Source organism: Coregonus clupeaformis, chromosome 34 (genome assembly GCF_020615455.1).
Source record: "Coregonus clupeaformis isolate EN_2021a chromosome 34, ASM2061545v1, whole genome shotgun sequence".
Lineage (NCBI taxonomy): Eukaryota > Metazoa > Chordata > Actinopteri > Salmoniformes > Salmonidae > Coregonus > Coregonus clupeaformis.
In genome coordinates this window covers 7575755-7597045 of record NC_059225.1, presented here as the reverse complement: position 1 = coordinate 7597045, position 21291 = coordinate 7575755, and the positions used below count along the sequence as shown (strand labels likewise).

The 21291-nt window shown below is 48.3% G+C and overlaps 1 protein-coding gene across 2 annotated transcripts in view; it reads right to left on the bottom strand.

The window, feature by feature from the left end:
- Positions 1-21291, bottom strand: part of LOC121549726 (serine/threonine-protein kinase 17A-like) — a 72202-nt gene that overhangs the window by 30793 nt on the left and 20118 nt on the right. For both annotated transcript variants that reach the window (XM_045210400.1, XM_045210399.1), the window contains exon 2: positions 14872-15084. In XM_045210400.1, coding sequence (XP_045066335.1) covers positions 14872-15084 — 213 coding nt within the window. The remainder of the gene's footprint in view (positions 1-14871; positions 15085-21291) is intronic.

The following is a 21291-nucleotide window of genomic DNA, read 5'->3' as shown; positions in this document are numbered from 1 at the left end:
ATTTCTAGTTTTCTGGTGACCTGTTTGGTTTTCGCCACTTGCACAAACAACACAAAGACTAGCCACTTTATCAATGGAGGAAGGAGAGAAAGAGGTCAGTGTAGCTTCACTGTCCCCCCTCCCCTCTCTGGGCTGGCGGCCATGGTCTGGAACCTCACGTGCCACCGTGGAGCACCACGGAAATAATGAACTCCCAGCTGGGGCCCAGAGAGGAGAGAACCCAATGAGGCCACGCTCCCTCATCCAGCCCCTCCCCTCGCCATCCTGCCTGGAAAAGCGCTTTGGACCCTGGCTCGCTAATCCCCCCCCATTCGACTTCCCTCCCCCTTTCCGCCTCATACTGTAATTGCATGATTAGCTCTCTATAATTTCAGGCTGTCCCTCATCTGAAGCCTGTGCCACCCCCCGCCCCCTCTCCCCCTCCTTGTTTGCTCTAGTGTCCCAAAATATACATCAGCTGTAAAAAAATATATAAAAATAAAAACACAACCAGCTTTTTCTCTCTCCGTCTCCATTCATCTCTGTCTATCTCCCTCCATCTCTCTCTCTCCCTCCATCTCTCTCTCTCCCTCCATCTCTCTCTCTCCCTCCATCTCTCTCTCTCTCTCTGCCTCCCTCCATCTCGCTCTGACTTCATCTTTCTCTGTCTATCTCCCTCCATCTCTCTTGGTCTATCTCCCTCCATCTCTCTCTCTGACTCACTCCATCTCTCTGTCTCCCTCCATCTCTCTCTTTCCCTCCCTCTCTCTCTTTCCCTCCCTCCCTCTATCTCCCTCCATCTCTCTTGGTCTATCTCCCTCCATCTCTCTCTCTGACTCACTCCATCTCTCTGTCTCCCTCCATCTCTCTCTTTCCCTCCCTCTCTCTCTTTCCCTCCCTCCCTCTATCTCCCTCCATCTCTCTTGGTTTCCTTCCATCTCTCTCTGTCTCCCTCCATCTCTCACTCTCTCTCTCTGAATCCCTCCATCTCTCTCTTTCCCTCCATCTCTCTCTGTCTCTCTCTCTCTGACTCCCTCCATCTCTCTCTCTCCCACCATCTCTCTCTCTGTCTCCCTCCCTCCCTCTATCTCGCTCTGACTCCATCTTTCTCTGTCTATCTCCCTCCATCTCTCTTGGTCTATCTCCCTCCATCTCTCACTCTATCCCTCTGACTCCCTCCATCCCTCTCTGACTCCCTCCATCTCTCTCTGACTCCCTCCATCTCTCTCTGACTCCCTCCATCACTCTCTGACTCCCTCCATGACTCCCTCCATCTCTCTCTCTCTGCCTCCCTCCATCTTGCTCTGACTCCATCTTTCTCTGTCCATCTCCCTCCATCTCTCTTGGTCCATCTCTCTCTGACTCTGACTCTCTCTCTCTCTCCCTCTCTGACATGGGCACTGCCAATCGCCAGGGAGGGATCGCTTCCCATCCTTCACTAATTTCTTGACAATGATATTGATATTGATTTCATGGGTCTCTTCCTGGAGGTCCAGTAGAGAGGGATATAGGGGGTGTGTCTTGTGTCAGGGGATGGGTACAGTCAACTGAGGATTGAACAGCAGGTCAACAATGGAATTAAGACTAGGGGGAGTGCAGCAGCAATTAAGGGATATTCTATTCTAAAAGATTACATTCTAATACAAGCAACAAACAACATGTACTTCTGCAAATGCTATACTCCACTACAGCTATGCAACTGACCGATCCCACTTTTCTCAAACTAAAATATATTAGGCTATATTGTTGCACGGTATACCGAAACTTCGATACTAGAACATGAAAATGGTTTGGTACTAGAAATGGTGTTACTTTCGGTACTTCTGTCAAATGTGTCTCACGTCGTATACGTGATTGAGAGGATCAAGTCTATCAGCACAGCCCCTTATAGTGCGAGCGCAGTGTTCATGTCTCTTTCCTACTCCACTTAGCCTGCAGCGTTCATTTATCTTGCCTGCTCCACTTAGCCTGCAGCGTTCATGTCTCTTGCCTGCTCCACTTAGCCTGCAGCGTTCATGTCTCTTGCCTGCTCCACTTAGCCTGCAGCGTTCATGTCTCTTGCCTCCTCCACTTAGCCTGCAGCGTTCATGTCTCTTCCCTGCTCCACTTAGCCTGCATCGTTCATTTATCTTTCCTGCTCCACTTAGCCTGCAGCGTTCATGTCTCTTTCCTGCTCCACTTAGCCTGCAGCGTTCATTTCTCTTTCCTGCTCCACTTAGCCGGCAGCGTTCATGTCTCTTTCCTGCTCCACTTAGCCTGCAGCGTTCATGTCTCTTGCCTGCTCCACTTAGCCTGCAGCGTTCATGTCTCTTGCCTGCTCCACTTAGCCTGCAGCGTTCATGTCTCCTGCCTGCTCCACTTAGCCTGCAGCGTTCATGTCTTTTTCCTGCTCCACTTAGCCTGCAGCGTTCATGTCTCTTTCCTGCTCCACTTAGCCTGCAGCATTCATGTCTTTTCCTGCTCCACTTAGCCTGCAGCGTTCATGTCTCTTGCCTGCTCCACTTAGCCTGCAGCGTTCATGTCTCTTGCCTGCTCCACTTAGCCTGCAGCATTCATGTCTCTTGCCTGCTCGACTAAGCCTGCAGCGTTCATTTCTCTTGCCTGCTCCACTTAGCCTGCAGCGTTCATGTTTCTTGCCTGCTCCACTTAGCTTGCAGTGTTCATATCTATAGCCTGCTCCACTTAGCCTGCAACGTTCATGTCTCTTTCCTACTCCACTTAGCCTGCAGCGTTCATTTCTCTTGCCTGCTCCACTTAGCCTGCAGAGTTCATGTCTCTTGCCTGCTCCACTTAGCCTGCAGCGTTCATGTCTCTTGCCTCCTCCACTTAGCCTGCAGCATTCATGTCTTTTCCTGCTCCACTTAGCCTGCAGCGTTCATGTCTCTTGCCTGCTCCACTTAGCCTGCAGCGTTCATGTCTCTTGCCTGCTCCACTTAGCCTGCAGCATTCATGTCTCTTGCCTGCTCGACTAAGCCTGCAGCGTTCATTTCTCTTGCCTGCTCCACTTAGCCTGCAGCGTTCATGTTTCTTGCCTGCTCCACTTAGCTTGCAGTGTTCATATCTATAGCCTGCTCCACTTAGCCTGCAACGTTCATGTCTCTTTCCTACTCCACTTAGCCTGCAGCGTTCATTTCTCTTGCCTGCTCCACTTAGCCTGCAGAGTTCATGTCTCTTGCCTGCTCCACTTAGCCTGCAGCGTTCATGTCTCTTGCCTCCTCCACTTAGCCTGCAGCGTTCATGTCTCTTGCCTCCTCCACTTAGCCTGCAGCGTTCATGTCTCTTCCCTGCTCCACTTAGCCTGCAGCGTTCATGTTTCTTGCCTGCTCCACTTAGCTTGCAGCGTTCATATCTATAGCCTGCTCCACTTAGCCTGCAACGTTCATGTCTCTGTCCTGCTCCACTTAGCCTGCAGCGTTAATTTCTCTTGCCTGCTCCACTTAGCCTGCAGCGTTCATGTTTCTTGCCTGCTCCACTTAGCTTGCAGCGTTCATATCTATAGCCTGCTCCACTTAGCCTGCAACGTTCATGTCTCTTTCCTACTCCACTTAGCCTGCAGCGTTCATTTCTCTTGCCTGCTCCACTTAGCCTGCAGAGTTCATGTCTCCTGCCTGCTCCACTTAGCCTGCAGCGTTCATGTCTCTTGCCTCCTCCACTTAGCCTGCAGCGTTCATGTCTCTTGCCTCCTCCACTTAGCCTGCAGCGTTCATGTCTCTTCCCTGCTCCACTTAGCCTGCAGCGTTCATTTATCTTTCCTGCTCCACTTAGCCTGCAGCGTTCATGTCTCTTGCCTGCTCCACTTAGCCTGCAGCGTTCATGTCTCTTGCCTCCTCCACATAGCCTGCAGCGTTCATGTCTCTTCCCTGCTCCACTTAGCCTGCAGCGTTCATTTATCTCTCCTGCTCCACTTAGCCTGCAGCGTTCATGTCTCTTTCCTGCTCCACTTAGCCTGCAGCGTTCATTTCTCTTTCCTGCTCCACTTAGCCTGCAGCGTTCATGTCTCTTTCCTGCTCCACTTAGCCTGCAGCGTTCATGTCTCTTGCCTGCTCCACTTAGCCTGCAGCGTTCATGTCTCCTGCCTGCTCCACTTAGCCTGCAGCGTTCATGTCTTTTGCCTGCTCCACTTAGCCTGCAGCGTTCATGTCTCTTTCCTGCTCCACTTAGCCTGCAGAGTTCATGTCTCTTTCCTACTCCACTTAGCCTGCAGAGTTCATGTCTCTTGCCTGCTCCACTTAGCCTGCAGCGTTCATGTCTCTTGCCTGCGCCACTTAGCCTGCAGCATTCATGTATTTTTCCTGCTCCACTTAGCCTGCAGCGTTCATGTCTCTTGCCTGCTCCACTTAGCCTGCAGCATTCATGTCTCTTGCCTGCTCCACTAAGCCTGCAGCGTTCATTTCTCTTTCCTGCTCCATTTAGCCTGCAGCGTTCATGTTTCTTGCCTGCTCCACTTAGCTTGCAGCGTTCATATCTATAGCCTGCTCCACTTAGCCTGCAACGTTCATGTCTCTTCCCTGCTCCACTTAGCCTGCAGCATTCATTTCTCTTGCCTGCTCCACTTATCCTGCAGCGTTCATGTTTCTTGCCTGCTCCACTTAGCCTGCAGCGTTCATGTCTCTTGCCTGCTCCACTTAGCCTGCAGCGTTCATGTCTCCTGCCTGCTCCACTTAGCCTGCAACGTTCATGTCTTTTGCCTGCTCCACTTAGCCTGCAGCGTTCATGTCTCTTTCCTGCTCCACTTAGCCTGCAGAGTTCATGTCCCTTGCCTGCTCCACTTAGCCTGCAGCGTTCATGTTTCTTGCCTGCTCCACTTAGCTTGCAGCGTTCATATCTATAGCCTGCTCCACTTAGCCTGCAACGTTCATGTCTCTGTCCTGCTCCACTTAGCCTGCAGCGTTCATTTCTCTTGCCTGCTCCACTTAGCCTGCAGAGTTCATGTCTCTTGCCTGCTCCACTTAGCCTGCAGCGTTCATGTCTCTTGCCTGCTCCACTTAGCCTGCAGAGTTCATGTCTCTTTCCTGCTCCACTTAGCCTGCAGCGTTCATGTCTCTTGCCTGCTCCACTTAGCCTGCAGAGTTCATGTCTCTTGCCTGCTCCACTTAGCCTGCAGCGTTCATGTCTCTTGCCTGCTCCACTTAGCCTGCAGAGTTCATGTCTCTTGCCTGCTCCACTTAGCCTGCAGAGTTCATGTCTCTTTCCTGCTCCACTTAGCCTGCAGCGTTCATGTCTCTTGCCTGCTCCACTTAGCCTGCAGCGTTCATATCTCTTTCCTGCTCCACTTAGCCTGCAGCGTTCATATCTCTTGCCTGCTCCACTTAGCCTGCAGTGGGAGTCTGGGCTGCATCTTGTTAACTGCCCACTCATGCTGCACAGAAGTTAACACACTTGAATAATGTGACACAACACATGTAGAAATGTGGAAACTGTTCGTTACTGTTCGCAGAACAATGCCCATACAGGCTAGAACACTTTACAATGCAAGAAGATGCCGGTAGCTTCCAGCTTTGTAGGTTAACTTTTCAGCTAAAGTTAACATCAATTCACTACCCTTGTACCCGAGTTTTATCAATAGAGGTAACCAGTCCAATAAATGATTACCATTATGTCATGTACCCATACATAAAAATGTATGGAGTATCTTTATGGTATCGACTATCGTAATAATAAACCTGGTATCAGTATCAAAGTCAAAATTCTGGTATCATGACAACACTGTTTGGCTGAACTATGAGTCTCAAAGAAGAGTAGAACATCGAGAAATGTTAACTTGAGGAATCTAATGTGCTAAAAAGGGGCCATTCCAGTATCAGCCCATTGAGTGAGTAGTACCCCCACACAGTGAATGTTTTAGCCTTGCCCAGGTGAGCGGTCAAGTCACAGAGGGGTTCCATATGGACTGGACGTTAGTGGAGGTCAGCAGTGTGATGCCCTTGGCATTAGTTTAGGATGCTAATCTAGCAGGCCAACCAATTATCTCCCTGCTAACGCTAAATGCTAACCCCACTTCCACCACCTAGGCTAGTTCAGGGAAGGCTAGGACACCACAGGGGTCCACTTAAAGCTGCTTTAGTCCGGGTCAGGGGGGACGCCCAGCCAACCAAAATATAAAATGGGTCTCAGTTTGGGAACTTAGTTGGGAAATCACTTGGCGCCGACGGAGATGGCGACCTCACGACTAGCACTTAGGAAACATTGCGGTATTTTGTTTTTTTATGTATAATTTTTTTTACATTATTAGCTCAGAAAGTGTTTTGTATCATTACATACAGCCGGGAAAAACTATTGGATATCAGAGCGATAACTCACCAGCATTACGACCAGGAATACGACTTTCCCGAAGCAGATCCTTTGTCTGCTCTCCCCAGGGCAACTGAACTGATTCCAGCGGCTGACCCAAAACATCGCCGGCGGAGGAGAGGCACTCGGAGCGGCCTGCTGGTCCGACTTAGGAGGCGCGCACACCACCCACCGCTTCCAAGTATTCTACTCGCTAATGTTCAGTCTTTGGATAAGAAAGTCGACGAGCTCAGGGAAAGGAATTCTTTCCAGAGAGACATCAGGCCCTGTAACATACTTTGTTTCATGGAAACATGGCTCTCTGGGGATATTCTGTCGAAATTGGTCCAGCCAGATGGGTTCTCAGTTCATCGCCCAGACAGAAATAAATATCTCTCCGGGAAGCAGAAGGGCGGAGGTGTGTGTTTCATGATTAACAACTCATGGTGTAATTGTAGTAACATACAGGAACTCAAGTCCTTTTGTTCACCCGACCTAGAATACCTCACAATCAAATGCCGACCGTATTATCTCCCAAGATAATTTTATTTGGTTATAGTCACGGCCGTGTATATCCCCCCTCAAGCCGTTACCACGATGGCCCTCAAAGAACTTCACTGGAACTTCACAAAAACATATGGAAATGTCTGCTCTACCCAAAATTACAACCAAATAATTGCAGCCTTACCGCAAAAGTGGAAGAGGAAAGTGGAAGGGGGAAAAAGTAAGGAACTTGTCTGTCGGCCTTGCATTAAAGAACATAATTGGTTAAGGAAAACTGTGATACATAAAAAAGTATATCAGTTTCACTTAAGGACCAAAGGATTGACAGCCGTCCCATATACAGTGGGGGAAAAAAGTATTTAGTCAGCCACCAATTGTGCAAGTTCTCCCACTTAAAAAGATGAGAGAGGCCTGTCATTTTCATCATAGGTACACGTCAACTATGAAAGACAAATTGAGATTTTTTTCCTCCAGAAAATCACATTGTAGGATTTTTAATGAATTTATTTGCAAATTATGGTGGAAAATAAGTCTTTGGTCACCTACAAACAAGCAAGATTTCTGGCTCTCACAGACCTGTAATTTCTTATTTAAGAGGCTCCTCTGTCCTCCACTCGTTACCTGTATTAATGGCACCTGTTTGAACTTGTTATCAGTATAAAAGACACCTGTCCACAACCTCAAACAGTCACACTCCAAACTCCACTATGGCCAAGACCAAAGAGCTGTCAAAGGACACCAGAAACAAAATTGTAGACCTGCACCAGGCTGGGAAGACTGAATCTGCAATAGGTAAGCAGCTTGGTTTGAAGAAATCAACTGTGGGAGCAATTATTAGGAAATGGAAGACATACAAGACCACTGATAATCTCCCTCGATCTGGGGCTCCACGCAAGATCTCACCCCGTGGGGTCAAAATGATCACAAGAACGGTGAGCAAAAATCCCAGAACCACACGGGGGGACCTAGTGAATGACCTGCAGAGAGCTGGGACCAAAGTAACAAAGCCTACCATCAGTAACACACTACGCCGCCAGGGACTCAAATCCTGCAGTGCCAGACGTGTCCCCCTGCTTAAGCCAGTACATGTCCAGGCCCATCTGAAGTTTGCTAGAGTGCATTTGGATGATCCAGAAGAGGATTGGGAGAATGTCATATGGTCAGAAGAAACCAAAATATAACTTTTTGGTAAAAACTAAACTCGATCGTGTTTGGAGGACAAAGAATGCTGAGTTGCATCCAAAGAACACCATACCTACTGTGAAGCATGGGGTGGAAACATCATGCTTTGGGGCTGTTTTTCTGCAAAGGGACCAGGACGACTGATCCGTGTAAAGGAAAGAATGAATGGGGCCATGTATCGTGAGATTTTGAGTGAAAACCTCCTTCCATCAGCAAGGGCATTGAAGATGAAACGTGGCTGGGTCTTTCAGCATGACAATGATCCCAAACACACCGCCCGGGCAACGAAGGAGTGGCTTCGTAAGAAGCATTTCAAGGTCCTGGAGTGGCCTAGCCAGTCTCCAGATCTCAACCCCATAGAAAATCTTTGGAGGGGAGTTGAAAGTCCGTGTTGCCCAGCGACAGCCCCAAAACATCACTGCTCTAGAGGAGATCTGCATGGAGGAATGGGCCAAAATACCAGCAACAGTGTGTGAAAAACCTTGTGAAGACTTACAGAAAACGTTTGACCTGTGTCATTGCCAACAAAGGGTATATAACAAAGTATTGAGAAACTTTTGTTATTGACCAAATACTTATTTTCCACCATTATTTGCAAATAAATTCATTAAAAATCCTACAATGTGATTTTCTGGATTTTTCTTTCTCATTTTGTCTGTCATAGTTGACGTGTACCTATGATGAAAATTACAGGCCTCTCTCATCTTTTTAAGTGGGAGAACTTGCACAATTGGTGGCTGACTAAATACTTTTTTTCCCCACTGTAGGAGTGGGCCATAATCCCTGCTGCAGTGTGTGCAAACCTGGTCAAGACCTACAGGAAACGTATGATCTCTGTAATTGCAAACAAAGGTTTCTGTACCAAATATTAAGTTCTGCTTTTCTGATGTATCAAATACTTATGTCATGCAATAAAATGCAAATTAATTACTTAAAAATCATACAATGTGATTTTCTGGATTTTTGTTTTAGATTCCGTCTCTCACAGTTGAAGTGTACCTATGATAAAAATTACAGACCTCTACATGCTTTGTAAGTAGGAAAACCTGCAAAATCGGCAGTGTATCAAATACTTGTTCTCCCCACTGTGTGTGTGTATATATATATATATATATATATATATATATAATTATTGTAAAATTAACTGTGTCCATAAGGTGTAGATAGTAAGTATAGACCGGAAGTAGAGGCCTGGGCATTGTTGTTCACTAATTTACCCCAAGTAGGGAAAGGATGGTGGGGTTGAAAAGTAATAAAGGGGAGTATATATATAAAAAACATGGGGGATTGGAAGTGATGCAGACAATTACATTGATAGAAGATACAATCTATCTGCAATATTAAGCTGATCCATCCCCCCCCCCAAAAAAAAAAAAAAAAAAAAAAAAGAACTTCACTGGACTTTATGCAAACTGGAAACCACATATCCTGAGGCTGCCTTTATTGTAGCCGGGGATTTTAACAAAGCAAATTTGAGGACTAGGCTGCCGAAGTTCTATCAACATATTGACTGTTGTACTCGCGCTGCTAAAGTCCTCGACCATTGCTATTCGAACTTCTGTGATGGTTATAAGGCCCTCCCCCGCCCTCCTTTCGGCAAATCTGACCACGACTCCATTTTGTTCCTCCCTTCCTATAGGCAGTCAAACAGGAAGTACCCGTGCTAAGGACTATTCAATGCTGGTCTGACCAATCGGAATCCACGCTTCAAGATTGTTTTGATCACGCAGCTGGGATATGTTCCGGGTAGCTTGCGAAAATAATTTAGACAAATACACTGAAACGGTGACTGAGTTTATCAGGAAGTGTATAGGAGATGTTGTGCCCACTGTGACTATTAAAACCTACCCTAACCAGAAACCGTGGATAGATGGCAGCATTCGCGCGGAAAACTGAAAGTGCGAACCACCGCATTTAAACCATGGCAAGGTGACTGGGAATATGGCAGAATACAACTGGCAAAACATCAGTATAGAGACAAAGTGAGAGACAGAGAAGGAGAGAGAGAGAGAGAGAGAGAGAGAGAGAGAGAGAGAGAGAGAGAGACAGAAGGAGCGAGAGAGAGAGGAGAGAGAGACCGAGAGAGAAGGAGAGAGAGAGACCGAGAGAGAAGGAGAGAGACCGAGAGAGAAGGAGAGAGAGAGAGAGAGAGAGAGAGAGAGAGAGAGAAGGAGAGACCGAGAGAGAAGGAGAGAGAGAGACCGAGAGAGAAGGAGAGAGACCGAGAGAGAAGAAGAGAGAGAGAGAGAGAGAGAGAGAGAGAGAGAGAGAGAGAGAGAGAGAGAGAGAGAGAGAGAGAGAGAGAGAGAGAGAGAGAGAGAGAGAGAGAGAGAGAGAGAGAGAGAGAGAGAGAGAGAGAGAGAGAGAGAGAGAGAGAGAGAGAGAGAGAGAGAGAGAGAGAGAGAGAGAGAGAGAGAGAGAGAGAGAGAGAGAGAGAGAGAGAGAGAGACGCTGCAGAGAGTCAAGCTGCCCTGTGGGAGGAGGTCTGGTGTAGATAATGATGGATGGGAGCCCAATCTAATAGGGAACATGCCACTCACAGTCACTAGCAGGCAGAGAGGGCAAGCTAGAGAGACCCCATGCTGAGTGACGAGTCCAAGCCCCATGAACCAGCCCAGCATGGAAACAAGGCAGCCCCCCCTGGACCAGCCCAGCATGGAAACAAGGCAGCCCCCCCCCGAACCAGCTCAGCATGGAAACAAGGCAGCCAGGAGGAAACAGATGAGAATGGACTCAATGTGCCATGTAGGGAAGGAGGCAGACACTCACGAGTGCACGCACATGTCCTGAGCAAACAACAGTGGCGGGCGGGGTAGTTTCCATGGGCAGGAGGAGGAAGACGAGGAGGAGGATGAGGAGGGAGGGAGGGAGGGAGGGAGAGAGGGAGGGGGGAGGGGGGGGGGGAGGGAGGGAGGGAGGGAGGGAGGGAGGGGAGCTCTGTTGGGCTAGCTGTTGTGACCTCTCCACAGTCTTTCAAACAGAGGGCACATGAGAACCAGGTCAGGTCTCTCATTGGTCAACAACACTGGTATCCTTCTACCACTCATTTACATTAACATACAGGCAGTTGAAGACCTTTGAAAATGATTTTTGATACGTTGAAAGGACTGTTTTGAATGATGAGCTCTTAATTTAAAGTGTGTTCATATTTTAAAACCAGCCAATAATATTCCAATACTGTAAAAGAAAAAGACCTAGCCTAAATCAAGTAGTTTGACTTGATGACACGGAGGTCGACACGGATGTTATTATTGGTTAGGTACAGTAGGCTAAAAGCTTTTCTTCTACAGCGAGTTTGAATCCAAAGAGCCTGGTGACCAGTATGGATCCTGTCTGGGAAACCAATCAGCCAGTCAGTGTGATGGATCACTGACAATGCTCTAGCCCTAATAACCCCAAAGTTCAATGTCAGCATGTGACACAGGGGAAACACAATGCCTGTGTGTGTCTGTGTGTCTGTCTACGTGTGTTCGTCTGTGTGTGTGTGTGTCTCTGTCTGTCTGTCTGTCTGTCTGTCTGTCTGTCTGTCTGTCTGTCTGTGTGTCTGTGTGTCTGTGTGTGTGTGTGTGTCTGTGTGTGTGTGTGTGTGTGTGTGTGTGTGTGTGTGTGTGTGTGTGTCTGTGTGTCTGTGTGTCTGTGTGTCTGTGTGTGTCTGTGTGTCTGTGTGTCTGTGTGTGTCTGTGTGTGTCTGTGTGTGTTCGTCTGTGTGTGCCCCATCCAGCATGTAGAGAGGAAGAGAGAGGAGGGGGGATGGTATGTTGTTGAAATAGCCAGTGCTCACTGAGGCATGGGGAGTATTGCCCTGGTCTTTGGGACTGGATTACTGCTCTCTAAGGCCCACTATCCACCACGCTCTGTCTCTCCCTCCCTCCCTCTCTCTATCCAGGGAGGCTTCTCTCTCCCTCCCTCCCACCCTCTATCCAGGGATGTTTCTCTCTCCCTCCCTCCCACCCTCTATCCAGGGAGGCTTCTCTCTCCCTCCCTCCCACCCTCTATCCAGGGAGGCTTCTCTCTCCCTCCCTCCCACCCTCTATCCAGGGAGGCTTCTCTCCCCCCTCCCTCCCACCCTCTATCCAGGGATGTTTCTCTCTCCCTCCCTCCCACCCTCTATCCAGGGATGTTTCTCTCTCCCTCCCTCCCACCCTCTATCCAGGGATGTTTCTCTCTCCCTCCCTCCCACCCTCTATCCAGGGATGTTTCTCTCTCCTTCCCTCCCACCCTCTATCCAGGGATGTTTCTCTCTCCCTCCCTCCCACCCTCTATCCAGGGATGTTTCTCTCTCCCTCCCTCCCACCCTCTATCCAGGGATGTTTCTCTCTCCCTCCCTCCCACCCTCTATCCAGGGATGTTTCTCTCTCCCTCCCTCCCACCCTCTATCCAAGGAGGGTTCTCTCACCCTCCCTCCCTCTCTCAATTCAATTTCAATGTCAATTTAAAGGGCTTTATTGGCATGGGAAACCAATGTTAACATTGCCAAAGCAAGTGAAGTAGATAGTAAACAAAAGTGAAATAAACAATAAATATTAACAGTAAACATTACACTCAGAAGTTTCAAAAGAATAAAGACATTTCAAATGTCATATTATGTATATATACAGTGTTGTAACAATATGCAAATAGTTAAAGTACAAATGGGAAAATAAATCAACATAAATATGGGATTGTATTTACAATGGTGTTTGTTCTTCACTGGTTGCCCTTTTCTTGTGGCAACAGGTCACACATCGTGTTGCTGTGATGGCACACTGTGGTTTTTCACCCAGTAGATAAGGGAGTTTATCAAAATTGGGTTTGTTTTCAAATTCTTTGTGGGTCTGTGTAATCTGAGGGAAATATGTGTCTCTAATATGGTCATACATTTGGCATGGAAGTGCAGCTCAGTTTCCACCTCATTTTGTGGGCAGTGTGCACATAGCCTGTCTTCTCTTGAGAGCCAGATCTTCCTACGGCGGCCTTTCTCAATAGCAAAGCTATGCACACTGAGTCTGTACATAGTCAAAGCTTTTAAGTTTGGGTCAGTCACAGTGGTCAGGTATTCTGCCAATGTGTACTCTCTGTTTAGGGCCAAATAGCATTCTAGTTTGCTCTGTTTTTTGTTAATTCTTTCCAATGTGTCAAGTAATTATCTTTTTGTTTTCTCATGATTTGGTTGGGTCTAATTGTGTTGTTGTCCTGGGGCTCTGTGGGGTCTGTTTGTGTTTGTGAACAGAGCCCCAGGACCAGCTTACTTAGGGGACTCTTCTCCAAGTTCATCTCTTTGTAGGTGATGGCTTTGTTATGGAAGGTTTGGGAATCACTTCCTTTTAAGTGGTTATAGAATTTAACGGCTCTTTTCTGGATTTTGATAATTAGCGGGTATCGGCCTAATTCTGCTCTGCATTCATTATTTGGTGTTTTACATTGTACACAGAGGATATTTTTTGCAGAATTCTGCATGCAGAGTCTCAATTTGGTGTTTGTCACATTTTGTGAATTCTTGGTTTGTGAGTGGACCCCAGACCTCACATCCATAAAGGGCAATGGGTTCTATAACTGATTCAAGTATTTTTAGCCAGATCCTAATTGGTATGTCAAATGTTATGTTCCTTTTGATGGCATAGAAGGCCCTTCTTGCCTTGTCTCTCAGATCGTTCACAGCTTTGTGGAAGTTACCTGTGGCGTTGCTGTTTAGGCCGAGGTATGTATAGTTTTTTGTGTGCTCTAGGGCAACGGTGTCTAGATGGAATTTGTATTTGTGGTCCTGGCAACTGGACCTTTTTTGGAACACCATTATTTTTGTCTTACTGAGATTTACCCTCTCTCTCTCTCTCTCTCTACCCAGGGAGGCCTCTCTCTCCCTCCCTCCCTCTATCCAGGGAGGCCTCTCTCTCCCTCCCTCCCTCTATCCAGGGAGGCCTCTCTCTCCCTCCCTCCCTCTATCTATCCAGGGAGGCCTCTCTCCCTCTCCTTTGGTTTCATTGTAGTCTTTACATAAGTTACTGACACAACCATTCATTTATTTTATTTTTTATCCCATTCCTGCAATTATCTCTCCTTGTCTATGTACAGTAACCCCCCTATCCTTAACCCTCATTCTCCTCGTCTATGTACAGTAACCCCCCTATCCTTAACCCTCATTCTCCTCGTCTATGTACAGTAACCCCCTATCCTTAACCCTCATTCTCCTTGTCTATGTACAGTAACCCCCTATCCTTAACCCTCATTCTCCTTGTCTATGTACAGTAACCCCCTATCCTTAACCCTCATTCTCCTTGTCTTGTACAGTAACCCCCCTATCCTTAACCCTCATTCTCCTTGTCTTGTACAGTAACCCCCTATCCTTAACCCTCATTCTCCTTGTCTTGTACAGTAACCCCCTATCCTTAACCCTCATTCTCCTTGTCTTGTACAGTAACCCCCCTATCCTTAACCCTCAATCTCCTTGTCTTTTCCTCAGTCCTCTTCTCTCTCTGTGTCTCTGCGAACAGGAAAAGGGGATAGTCATGGAGGATAGTGTTTCACCGCAGTCTCAATATTTAATGGCTTGCCTTGTCGTGTCCCTGCTGCCTTTCAATGAACCATCTGGGCTGTGGGCTTTTCATTATTCACCAGCCAGGTGAGGTGGCAGGCAGCTAGGAGATCAGTCTGCTGTGCCATACATTCTGTGGGTCAAAGGTGACATGACCTGAATAACACTTTGTATTAGATCACATTACCTATCCTGTTTCTTCAGATCAGTGTAGGAGGAGGAGATGGAGTTATATTGAGATGTGTGTGAATGTGTGTACATAAAAGAGACGTTGTCCATGTCTGTAGACTAATAAAAGGTCATTTTTCCCACCTCAACTAAAAGAGGGCAGACCTTCCCTCTTCTTCACACGTCTGCATTCTCTCTGCACCATAACCCTGAGGATGCGGCATTGCTCCCACAACATAATGGCATAGTGCTATACTCACAACTGGAGGACGAGCACCATCTCAGAGGCCATCTCGTAGACCTGGTGCAGATTGACCACCCGCTGGCTGGCCGTGGCGAGCTCCAGAACGGCCACCTCGTGAATGATCTCCAGCCTGCAGTCCTGGCCCTTCCTCCTCTTCCTCATGAACTTGGCGGCGTACGCCCGGCCCGTGCACTTCTCCACACACTTCCTCACCACCGCAAATTTCCCCCTGAGGAGAAGCACAGACACAGAGAAGAGGGTGTTGGGTCAACACTTATATTTCACAGAGAGGTTGTATTCTAGTACAGAGAATAAGTTAGACTAGAAAGTGACTGGAAAAGCCTAATGCTATACAGTAGAGTAGGTTTATTTATTCACCATTAGAGTTATTCTAAAGCCTTTTAACTATGGTAACTGTACCTATGGTAACTGTAACTATGGTAACTGTACCTATGGTAACTGTACCTATGGTAACTGTACCTATGGTAACTGAAGGCAGTCTTTCATTTGGTAATACCAAGTTGACTATATGACCTAGTTTTACTGACCCAGTAGGCCGATACTGACTTTCTACCAATTCACAAGAACGACACAAAGCCACAATGAACGTTTGAATTTCCAGTCTTGTGAAATTAAATGAACTAATCCCAGGGCGTCTCATTAGAGCTGAATGCCGTTACATATCAAAAGGAGCCAATGTACAAGCAGCGTATTTACACAAACGATTTTCGTGGCACCCTTTCATCTCAGTGAGAGAAGAGACTTGAGCTGTGTGTGTGTGTGTGTGTGTGTGTGTGTGTGTGTGTGTGTGTGTGTGATGCCGTTGATGAGAGAAAGAAAGAGAGGGGTGTTGAAGTGATTCTGAGACCGGCACACTTGTTATCGTTGGAGCTGAACATCCCTTTGTCCCCTTGGCATTTCTGCAGGATGAAGTCATCCTCCGTCCCCAGAACCCAAGTTGGCCCTTTTTCTCAACGTTACAGCCGTCTGCTTTGTGGCTCTGACCCACTTTGAAATGAGGACTGTGATGATGCAGGGGCTGGGGCCTGGTCTGGTGTGAAAAACACACAGTGTCCCAAATGGCACCCTATTCCCTATGTAGTGAGCTACTTTTGACCAGGACTCATAGGGAATAGAGGGTCCTCTCTGAGAGAAAGCAGTGTATGAAGATGACACACCCACATCAGCCCCCCTCTCGGCTACTGTTTACAGTCAACGCACTAATGCACTGGACCAATGGCCTCATTACCTCCTGGCCTCATTGCTTCCTGTTCTCATTGCCTCCTGGCCTCATTGCCTCCTGGCCTCATTGCCTCCTGGCCTCATTACCTCCTGGCCTCATTACCTCCTGGCCTCATTGCTTCCTGGCCTCATTGCTTCCTGGCCTCATTGCTTCCTGGCCTCATTGCTTCCTGGCCTCATTGTTTCCTGGCCTCATTGTAAGAGGATATGATAATACAACTTTAGATTCTAAATGTGTAGCAGAGACATTTGAAATGAAACATTGTTGCTAGGTAGGAACAATGTAGGCTGTTGACAGTGATACTATTTTCCTACATTTAATTGTTTGTTGTGTATTGTTTCCAAGCCAATGAAACAAACCTCACATTTATTTACAATTTAAGTACAATGGTATTGACTTAACCTCTAAGGATAGAGTATTTGCCAGAACTAGGAAAGGTTATCCATTAACCTCCCGAGTGGCGCAGTCGCAGTGCTAGCTGTGCCACTAGAGATCCTGGTTCGAATCCAGGCTCTGTCGTAGCCGGCCGCGACCGGGAGACCCATGGGGCAGCGCACAATTGGCCTAGCGTCGTCCAGGGTAGGGGAATGGCCGGCAGGGATGTAGCTCAGTTGGTACAGCATGGCGTTTGCAACGCCAGGGTTGTGGGTTCGATTCCCACGGTGGGCCAGTGTGAAAAAATAATAAAAATAATGTATGCACTCACTAACTGTAAGTCCCTCTGGATAAGAGCGTCTGCTAAATGACTACAATGTAATGTAATTTGTTTTATTTGAACTGAGAGGTTTGCAGTGGAAAAGTCCAGAGCCAGCCAAATCTCTGGTAAAGAGGTCTAAAGAATGATGACTTCGGCAGGCTGAGATGACTTCGGGAGGCTGAGATGACTTCGGGAGGCTGAGATGACTTCGGGAGGCTGAGATGACTTCGGGAGGCTGAGATGACTTCGGGGGGCTGAGATGACTTCGGAAGGCTGATTAACACACAGTGTTTTGTGAGCGATAGCCGTGAGTGCCCACACACACACACAATCATTTTTACAGCTCACGTCAAAACAGAGTGGCAGTCGAGAAAATTCGTTTTGATGGCCTCTATTAAAAAGAGGAGGATCCCATCAGCTTTCTATAGGCTTTCCTAATATTAAGTACATTGCTTCTCTTTACAACAGGAGTATAGCCTACCTGGCTGGCATTAAAATGAACCACGGGAAAAGCATCCTCCATTCGCTATTTAAGTGCATAGATGAAATAAACATTTTCCCGATGCCCCGTTTCAATACAGGTGCATGATAATGGTCCATTCTAAATCAAAACAAATTTCACACATATATTATTTAGTGTATGTAAAGACAAGATTATATCAAGAATAGTCTGATGGGTGACAATATTAGCCTATATTATCACTTGTGAATGATGCCCAGCTTGTGTACAGTAAGGGAAGAAACAGCACGTCTTATTTTTTCGACTTTTAAATCATAGTCGTACACCTCATGTAGCCTTGCCCATAGGCCTATATGTTTTGATAAGGTTTGTATCACATCTAAAGTGGCCAAATAACTTCTTAAAATTAAGCACATTAATCCGCTTTACAACGGGTGTAGAGCCTAACTGGCATACATACGCAGCGCGCGAGTTTCATGTTTGAGGAAGATAATTTACACCATAAAAATGCACCTTTATAATAAAAGCATTACTGTACATTGCATAATCGCATTTGAGTAAATTTTTGAGAATGGCGTTTTCCCGCTAATTGATTGCATTTTGGAACATTCCCGCTTATAGCCTACTGCCGTGTGTGCATTGCTGATCTTATAATGTGAAGAAATAGCCTAATAGTTTATCAACATTTTAAGCTAAACGTTCTGATCTGTTGCGTCAGCCTCATTGGTTTTAAAATGTTTTTTGATGCTAGTGGTTGTATTAATTTGGGATTTATCACATCCCACAACTGTCCCAGACTCTGTTTGGAATATTTATTTCTCACACAGAATAGGTCGACTTTTGTACTATGGGGGATAGTAGATTGACATAGGCTAGTGCTTTTGCTGTTCGTTAGGCCTACTCATCTTGTTGGCTGACGAAAAGTAAATGTTCTTCCAATATCTTCCAATATGCACCTCGGAATTGGATAAGGACGCGCGCTGTTGCATCCCCGATGTGTCCGTCTTCACTTGTAGCCTGTGAGAAAGACCCAATCACGTGATGGAGAGCCATGTGAGTGAGAGGCGCTTCGGATTTTGCAGCACTCCGGGCCACAAAAGGCATGGCTCTTTTTAGGGTGCATTACGGCCAGAAAGGGGAGGCCGCCGTGAAATTCGAGACATTATCAAGTGCTTGTCAAATTGTGAATGAGAGACTATTGGAGTGTGTACAGCCTGCGCAAAAAATACAAAGCAGAGTTCAGGCCTTTCAAGCGACTGTCAAGAGGTGAGGTGTATGTGGGGTGGAAGTCAGGCGCAGGACACCGAGGCTCAGTCCAACAGAGTTTACTCAAATAATCCAACAAGGAAACGGTAAACAAACTGCCTCGAAAAACACAGAGGCGAACATTACGCACAATGCGTAAAACACTAAAACAGAAAACAAGAAACGAAACACGCAGCACTACGACAGGCGAACAACAACACACAATCCTACTAAGCAAACAGACAGAACTTATAGGACAGGTGATCAATAAACAATTGGACACAGGTGTGACAGACAGACAAAAGCAATCACACACAGAACAAAGATCGGTGGCAGCTAGTACTCCGGGGACGGCGACCGCCGACGCCTGCTCGTACAAGGAGGAGGAGCAGCCTCGGCGGAATCCGTGACAGTACCCCCCTTGACGCGCGGCTCCAGCCGTGCACCGACCCCCGGCCTCGGGGACGGCCAGGAGGACGCGGACCCGGGCGCGTGGGATGCCCACGGTGGAACTCAGTCAGGAGGGATGGATCGAGGATGTCCCTCCTGGGCACCCAGGACCGTTCCTCCGGACCGTACCCCTCCCACTCCACGAGATACTGGAGACCACTCCTCCGGCGCCTCGAGTCCAATATAGTCCGGACCCTGTACGCCGGTGCCCCCTCGATGTCCAAAGGGGGGTGGAGGGGTCTCTCCTATCTCCTCCTCTTGGAGTGGACCAGCTACCACCGGCCTGAGAAGAGACACATGGAACGAGGGGTTAATATTTTTGTACTCAATAGGCAGTTGTAATCTGTAACACACCTCGTTCAATCTTCTCAGGACTTTGAAGGGCCCCCACAAACCGCCGACCCAGCTTCCGGCAGGGCAGGCGGAGGGGCAGGTTTCGAGTCGAGAGCCAGACTCGATCTCCCGGTGCGTACACCGGCCCCTCACTGCGGTGGCGATCGGCGCTCGCCTTCTGTTGACGGATGGCACGCTGCAGATGGACATGGGCAGCGTCCCACGTCTCTTCTGAGCGCCGAATCCACTCGTCCACCGCAGGGGCCTCGGTCTGGCTCTCGTGCCACGGTGCCAGGACCGGCTGATACCCTAAAATACACTGGAAAGGTGTTAATCCGGTGGAGGAGTGGCGGAGAGAGTTCCGGGCCATCTCTGCCCAGGGGATATACCTCGACCACTCCTCCGGCCGGTCCCGGCAATAGGACCTCAAAACCTACCCACATCCTGGTTAACACGTTCAACCTGCCCATTGCTCTCTGGGTGGTACCCGAGGTAAGGCTAACCGAGACCCCCAGGCGTTCCATAAAAGCCCCCCAGACTCTGGAGGTGAACTGGGGACCTCGGTCGGACACAATATCCTCGGGGACCCCATAGTGCCGGAACACGTGGGTAAAGAGGGCCTCGGCGGTCTGTAGGGCAGTAGGGAGACCCGGCAGTGGGAGGAGACGACAGGCCTTAGAAAACCGATCCACAACGACCAAAATGGTAGTATTACCCTGGGAAGGGGGGTAGATCGGTCACAAAATCTACAGATAGGTGGGACCATGGTCGTTGTGGAACGGGCAGAGGATGTAACTTACCCCTGGGCAAATGTCTAGGTGCCTTACACTGGGCACACACCGAGCAGGAGGAGACATAAACCCTCACATCCCTGGCTAACGTTGGCCACCAGTATTTCACGCTAAGGCAGTGCACCGTCCCACCAATACCAGGATGTCCAGAGGAGGGTGATGTAGAGCCCACGAAATAAGCCGATCACGAACCTCGAGCGGAACGTACGTCCGCCCCACAGGACACTCGGGGGAGTAGGGTCGGCACGCAGCGCCCGCTCGATTTCCGCATCGACCTCCCATACTACCGGAGCCACCAGACAAGACTTCGGCAGTATGGAAGTAGGCTCAATGGACCTCTCCTCCGTGTCATACTGTCGGGACAGTGCGTCTGCCTTACCGTTCTGGGACCCAGGGATGTATGTGATCTTAAACACAAACCGGGTTAGGAACATGTTCCACCTAGCCTGACGAGGGTTCAATCTCCTAGCTGCCCGGATGTACTCCAGGTTGCGGTGATCAGTCAGAATGAGAAAAGGGTGTTGAGCCCCTCAAGCCAATGCCTCCACACCTTTAGGGCCTGGACTACAGCTAACAGCTCCCTGTCCCCAACGTCATAATTGCGCTCCGCCGAGCTGAGCTTCTTGGAGTAGAACGCACAGGGGCGGAGCTTAGGTGGCGTGCCGGACCGTTGTGACAGGACTGCCCCTATACCGGTCTCGGACGCGTCCACCTCTACTTGGAAAGGCAAAGAGGGATCCGGATGTGCCAGCACCGGGGCCGAAGCGAACAGGTTCTTCAGCTTGACAAATGCCCTGTCCGCCTCAGCTGACCACCGCAAGCGCACCGGACCCCCTTTAGCAGGGACGTAATGGGAACTGCAACCTGTCCAAAACCCCCGGATAAACCTCCGGTAGTAATTAGCAAAACCCAAGAACCGCTGCACCTCTTTTACGGTGGTTGGAGTTTGCCAATTACGCACAGCTGATACCCGATCTACCTCTATCTCCACGCCAGACGCGGACAACCGATAACCCAAAAAGGAGACGGACTCCTGGAAGAACAGGCATTTCTCTGCCTTGACATACAAGTCATGCTCCAACAGTCGTCTCAATACTCGGCGCACCTGGGCTACATGCTCGGCTCGTGTAGAAGAATACACTAGAATGTCGTCAATGTACACCACTACACCCTGCCCATGCATGTCCCGGAAAATCTCATCAACAAAGGATTGGAAG